The 7361-nt window shown below is 43.0% G+C and overlaps 1 protein-coding gene across 1 annotated transcript; it reads left to right on the plus strand.

Moving 5' to 3' along the window:
* Nucleotides 1–678: 678 nt before the first annotated feature.
* Nucleotides 679–6948, plus strand: lft1 (lefty1). The gene is made up of 5 exons (XM_061812442.1): nt 679–762; nt 4610–4883; nt 4993–5227; nt 5332–5574; nt 6487–6948. The coding sequence occupies exons 2-5, from the start codon at nt 4619–4621 to the stop codon at nt 6809–6811; spliced, it is 1068 nt and encodes a 355-aa protein (XP_061668426.1). The 5' UTR covers nt 679–762; nt 4610–4618; the 3' UTR covers nt 6812–6948.
* Nucleotides 6949–7361: the final 413 nt, after the last annotated feature.

Here is a 7361-nt window from a genome sequence, read left to right on the forward strand (position 1 = left end):
TTACATATAATAAATCCATATCAGGCTTATTATATATTAAATACAAATGATGGGACTATCTTGTTTATTTATCTTTCCAGGCTTTTTCAATGTTTTGTTTTTTTAACCATAACTAATTCACGTTAACTTGATAGATAGATAGATAGATAGATAGATAGATAGATAGATAGATAGATAGATAGATAGATAGATAGATAGATAGATAGATAGATAGATAGATAGATAGATAGATAGATGGATGGATGGATGATGGATGGATGGATGGATGGATGGATAGATAGATAGATAGATAGATAGATAGATAGATAGATAGATAGATAGATAGATAGATGATAGATAGATAGATAGATAGATAGATAGAGATAGATAGATAGATAGATAGATAGATAGATAGATAGATGATAGATAGATAGATGGATGGATGGATGGATGGATGGATGGATGGATGGATGGATAGATAGATAGATAGATAGATAGATAGATAGATAGATAGATAGATAGATAGATATAGATAGATAGATAGATAGATAGATAGATAGATAGATAGATAGATAGATAGATAGATAGATAGATAGATAGATAGATAGATAGATAGATAGATAGATCGGCCGTTGTCTTATTGTGTAACAATGGCGCTCCCTGGTGTATCTTTCTGCGTATTTACTTTTGCGCGAGACTAACAGTATCATGTTCGTTTTCCTTCCTATTATACTGAATTTGATTTGCGATTTGCTCGAAGACTCTGGGCGACCATAATTTTAGGTGAGCATTGTGTTCAATTAACTAAAAGTCCACGCAAATATTAATGCTCAGGCCTATCTAATCACGTCTGATCCTATTGTCTAAGTGGGATTAGAGTAGAGCCGCGCTGAAATGCAATTAGACGCTGGTGTACTCGACTGGGTCGTTGAGCAATAATTGTTCATAGGTCTTGTTTGGTCTGGCGCTTTCCACCTGTGAGAGACTGATCGATGATTATTGAGCACTCGGGTGGATTGCAAACGCGGAAGTCTGCGGTCCCGCAGACGACCATTATGGTGCAAATTCGTCAAATATTTGGCGTTCAGCTCGATCGGGGAGCGTCTGAATAATAATCACGAATTTGCACCGAGTTCAATATTGACTCTGCGGAGCGGCCCCGGGGGAGGTGGGGGTGTTTTAAATGAGACAGTGTACATTATCATTTGCAAAAGCAAAATCGCCCCCTCTGCTTTATTTACCCAGTATTACATCATTTTAAAAAGGAAAAATAAACTTTTGTGTGTGTGTGTGGCAGAAAAAAGAGGATCTGGGGTTGCACAAATGGAAGGCAACGACTTCTAAAATGGACGGCTTTTGAATGCAAATGTTGCATGTTAATTAACACCTCCCTTGTTGATTGTGGGAGTTCTGCTGCCTTTGATTAAAAAGAAATGGCACCTCGCCGTATTAGGGTGGGGCTTTGAACTAAAAGGAACTTGTCTCTGATTGACATGGGAAGGAAGAAAGACTGCGAAATATCACACAAAAAGACACCTTAATTTGCCCAATTAGGGCTTGTAATGTTGAGCAAGAGAAGGACAAATGTATTTTAGTGTATGAGCACTTAGACTGGCTCTTGACTGCACTCAACATTGGAACACACTAGACAACCTGATTGAGCACTTTAGCCCCCACATTTGGTGACAGGAGGGGGGGGGCGTTGATACTGTTCATATATGTCACTAAAAGGATGAGATTATCAAAATTATTATCATTATAGGTATCGGGTCTCCCTTATAATAGCTTCACAATGATGCATTTTTAGCAATACCGTGTACTTGAGAATCAGAATCAGCTTTATTGGACAAGTGTTGAACAACACACCAGTTATTAAATGTTTTAGCTCCGATGTTCAATGAGGGTACCCTTGTAAAGTATTTATGAATAAATAACAACGTAATTAATGCACAGATAAATACATACATGACGCATAAATGCATCACTATCTACTGTACTAATGAACAGGACTGTCTGCCAAATGCTAAGGTAGTGTATGGCTTTCATAGTATTTTGTATATTGGGATGAAACTTTACATTCATACATTGTTTAAAATAATTTCATAACAAGTAACTACTGTGCAAATTCAAACTATAGCATAATAGTATTCGTATTTTGTTAGGACATACTGTAATTTGTAAATGTTATAGTGTCCATTTAAATTATGGCTCAGGATTTATAATAATCTAACAAAGAACATAAAATGGATTATAATGCATTGTTGACCAATTTATAACCCCTGAATAAGTTTAGCATCAATGTACAGTGGTAACCAATATTTAATTTTACTATATAATGTATGTAATGTGTTCCTGATGTGAATATTTTGCCATATTTTACTGGGTACGACAGCGATTCTCAAAGTGCCGTGCGCAAAATGCTCAATTTACTTGTATTTAACTTTGTACATTCATTTTGTATCAAATCAGCAGGTTTTTTTTTATATTTTGTGTTGAAGTTTGATGTGCAATGCATTTGAATGAAATCATCATATGTGCAGAAAATGTCTTCCTATGTTTTAGTGCTATGCTAGTGTTAAACAGCAATTTTTAAGTGTTTTATGATTTTTTTTAAATATAGTTTTTAGGAACAAATGACTCCACCTTGTTTTGTTGTTCATTGTGATGGTACTTGCAGAGCTAAGCTTTTTTTTTGAGGTGTTGATAGGTGTGAAAAGTCTGAGGACTAAACAAATTAAATGTGCGCTAACTCTTAGTGAATGAGTGATATGCTACAGTATATTAGAAAGTGTCATAAAGTACACAATCGTCGTGACTTTATTGCTAGCAAATGCCTTTTCACATGCATATGGACATGAAACGTGGTCTTGCCATCGATGCTGCGGGCCTTGCAGTCATCTGTCATTTGGTCTTCCTGTGTGCTTCTTCAGTCTGTCTGACATCTCTAAGCAAACGGGGTGGTGGGGTGGTGGTGATGGTGGTGGTTGTGGGGCGGGGAGGGCCAATACACAATCAGGCAGGGCCTTGTGGCCAGCCAGTGAGAGCGGCCCTCTTGTAATGTTTGTGTGACAAAAAAGGCAAGGCAAATCCTCGCAATGGAATCAGATAATCACCAACCTGTGAAGAGCCTGGTCCAATCCACATCCCTAGCCGGGGGTCGTCGGCCGGCTCTCGGATTAACTGTCTGTTTGGCTAATAATTTTAATCTGCCATTGAGAGGACCAAGAATGGGGTGTCAGGGTCTCAGAATAAACATCTAACATCCCTCCATCGCTGCCTCACATTTCCTCTTGTGGGGAAAACCTCGATTGAACGCCGGGAACAGAGCAGATGACCCGATCCCGTCCGCTTGTTCGATGGTGGGAAGAACAACAGCTCTCCAGACAGCCAGAAATAAAAGGGGTTGCGACAGACTGCTCCCAGACTTACATCGTCCAGTGGAATGTACACATCCAAGTGTGGGGTGTGTGTACAGACAAGGGGTCTATAGTGAAGAGGGGGCACATTGGGTTCACAGGGTCAAGAGATGCCTGTCTGGGACGCATCTGGAGCAGACATACAATGGGCACAACTATCCGGCCACCCGTTCTGCGGTGCTTATCCTCACCAGTATCCCGTTTATCCCTCGATTACAGTGTTTGGGCCAGAAGGGGGCTACGCCCTGGATTGGTCACCAGCCAATCACAGGGCACATATGATGGAGAACTAGACAACCATTTACACTGAGTGGGAATTAAACCGTCGCTGCCTGTGTAAGAAAGTTGGGCGAGTGAAGCGAGGATTAAAGATGATTAAAATGAAAACATGAGCATCAAACTACATTTTGGTTACACAGGATTAAAATGTGATAAACGTGCATTTGACCCCTGCCTTTCCTAAAAAACAAAACATGATGTATGTTTAGTCATGTGCAAAGATGTACGTGATTGAATTGAACAAATTCAAAGAAGTTTTTTTTGTGTGTGTATTGCAAGGCTGTGGACTGAACAAATTCAAAGAATTTTTTTTTGTGTGTGTATTGCAAGGCTGTGGACATCATGTTCTCCCAAGCAATCCACCAACAAGGAAACACAAAACTGGAAAGAAAAAAAAAAACACTTTCTTACTTTTTATAGAACATCGAAACAGGATATTTATGATAGTAAGTTAAAAGAAAAGAACAAAATGACAAATGTTGCACTTGTAATGTTAATAGAAAAGGATGAGTTTAATAACATGTATCTCAAAAGAAAAAACACCCCTCGATACAAATGTGCAGCTAATCAAATATCATTTGGTCAAACGTCAACGAAGGACAGGAATTATGCCATCAGTTTTGCGGTGCCTCCAAATGTGTTGGTTTACCTTGAGACTCCTTAAGAGTGACTTCAAATGCAACAGAGGAAATAAATGACGCTCACTCAATGGCGATGCTCACTCATGGAGTCTAAATCTTGCTGTTTGAAGTATGACCACTTGGATATCCTGTTGAGGATGAGGCGACCTTTGTTGTGATAAGGCGCCCCCCCCCCCCCCAACGATTGCATGGGAGGGCCCCGCCGGTATAAAGGGGACCCCCGGGGGCCACTGGCCATGCTTGGCTTGGCTCGTGCTCCTGTGCGGCTGCTTATCACACTTTTTCCCCCCCAAGAGCTTCCTCATGGATTTGCTCCGAGCGTGCGTCCTGTGCGCAGTCCTCCTCGGCCTGACCGAGGCTTGGACGCATCAGGACACGAAGGAGGCGCTTCTGCGCAAACTGCGCCTGGACGAGGTTCCCAAGATCTCCAAGAGGGACTTGGAGAACTTGGTGGTCCCGGCCCACGTGCAAACCAAGTACTTGTCAATGCTGAAGTTGCAGCACGGCAGGAGACGCCGCTCTCTGCCGAGCCTGGCCGGCATCTTGAGGGGAATCCCAGGCAACGCTGGTGAGAATTTCCCATTTTGCACGCGCGCTTGTCATTTATGCACGGAGCTCCTCGCTGTGTTTCCACATTTGAGTTTAACGCGCATTTTAAATCTTTTTTTTTTTTTTAGACATTTCTGGCGAGTACGTGTACTCCGACGCCACCCGGAATCGCGTGGTGTTCGACATGGAGGCGCGGATCCCGGATAACAGCGAGGTGACCATGGCCGAGCTGAAACTCTACCAAAGGCCGTCGTTCCACAAACGCCTCGCGGCGGACAGAAAGCCCCACCGGGCCGTCAACAACGCCAGAGTCAGCATCTACTGGGTCGACGGATCCAACCGCACCTCGCTGGTGGACTCGCGGTGAGATGTTACATCCAGTCTGCGCTTTTGTTCCTTATCGCCGGCCCTCATTCAATGTCAAATGGGATCAGGAAATCTAATTAACGACGACCTCGCCTTCACAGGTTGATCCCCATTCGCGAAACCGGCTGGAAGAGCTTTGATGTGACCCAGGCGGTACACTATTGGTCCAGGACGCCTCAGCAGACGCCCACGATGCACCTGGAGGTGTGGATCGAGGGCGAGAGACCTGGCAGCTACGCCGCGGAGGTGGCCAGAAGTGTGCGCTTTACCACCCAGGAGCAGACGGACAACACCTTGGGCAAACCCGAGCTCGTCCTCTACACACTCAACCTCGAAGAATACGGGTAAGAGCCGCAGCTTTTGATATACAGTACAGGATATTGTGCCAGTGTGACAATTAGCCCCCCCCCCCTTTTTTTTTTCTCTCCTTTGGGGGTGGCGGTATGTGGATGTGTGGGGTGGGGTGGGGTTACCTGTCACCTTGCACCCCCTTGCCAGGGGACAGTGGATGTCAGCACTCACGTTCGAGGTGAATTATTGGTATAAATGATCAACAACATCGACCTGACCTTTTGAGGTTGGATAAAGATGGCCAAAGAACTCACACGCACTGAGCATTTTTCATTTGATTGTTTCGTATTTATGGCCTTAAAGTATGTGTAATGCAAATATTTCCTAATAGTACTGTATCTCAGAAAGCATGCACAAGCACACATAGCCACCAGAGGGTGATCAAGCACCTGCCCTTTTGCCTGGGACAAAAAAGTGCAACATTTTTTCCTTCACTTGATTAAAGAAATACTCTCTGTGTCATCAATTTTACCCAATGAGTTAAAAAAAAATCTGATTGGGATTTATTTGACTGTATATCTGCTTCTTCTCCTTCTCCCTCCAAAAACATGACATTTGAAGTGTGATGTTATAATTGTTTACATCAACTGTAGCGTTTCAATTTTTTTTTTTACAATTTTTGACTCTGTTGATTGTTTTAATGGAAATAATGTTCTTATTAAGTCCAACTTCGCTTTATGTCATTGATGTAAGAACAGAACCTAGGGCCCCCATCACTTTAATCCGCTCCTGCTTGTTTATGTATTTGTTTCCGGCACCCCAACGACAAAAAAAAAAATACTCAACAGGGGTGTAGCTAAGAAACTCCTCACCCATGTGGGACACTCCAAAAGCAAAATTCAAAGACATGGACATCAAGAGGAAGAGCAGTCATCTAACCTCCTTCCTCTTCTGTTTGTTTACAGTTCCCGTGGCGACTGTGACATCAGCCACAGCAAAGGGACGTGTTGTAGGGAGCAGTACTTTATCGACTTCCGCGCCCTCACGTGGACGCAGTACTGGATCATTGAGCCGGCGGGATACCAGGCCTTCCGGTGCACCGGAGGCTGCAAGCAGCCCAAAAGGAACTACGGCTACGGGGAGAGGCGGTGCACGGTGTCGGAAAGCGCGCCATTGCCCATCATGTACCTAGTAAAGAAGGGCGAGTACACTGAGATCGAAGTGGCCGAGTTCCCCAACATGATCGTGGAGAGGTGCGCGTGCACCGTGGACAATGTCTCCATTGTGTGAAGTCAACCTCACGGAAACTGCTTGAGAATAATACTGCTTCCGTTTCATGGTCTACTTAAAAGGTCCGAACGAGTACTTCCTATTTCAAGGGACAATCGCATGGGAGCTACCACACGCTCCTCTCAGAGCACTTCTTGATACAAATATATATATTTTGTACAGTTCCAAATCATTTTTGTTTTTTATTTTGAATGTGCATGCAGTCATTCAAATTTTTATCTCACGGGTTGTATATACAATAGGAATGAATTTATGTTTGGTAAAATAAAGTATTTTGATTCAATAAAATGTCTTGCAGCACTCTTTCCCTTAAAATATTGTTTGCATCCTTCCATAAGTTTTTAAAAGCACCCATACACACTATAACGTTGAGGTTTGTGCGAAATACGGGGAAAACCCGGAGCACACATACCGTAATACTCAATTCAATCATGCGATTCCGTAAAGGCTGCCGGACGAGGCCGCTTGTAATGCTTTATTTGCGGTGGGGACACGCTACGCGGTCTCACGGGGAGAAACATGGGGTTGATTCGCAAGAACCGATAGGGGG

This window comes from Syngnathoides biaculeatus, chromosome 23, assembly GCF_019802595.1.
Source record: "Syngnathoides biaculeatus isolate LvHL_M chromosome 23, ASM1980259v1, whole genome shotgun sequence".
Taxonomy (NCBI): Eukaryota; Metazoa; Chordata; class Actinopteri; order Syngnathiformes; family Syngnathidae; genus Syngnathoides; species Syngnathoides biaculeatus.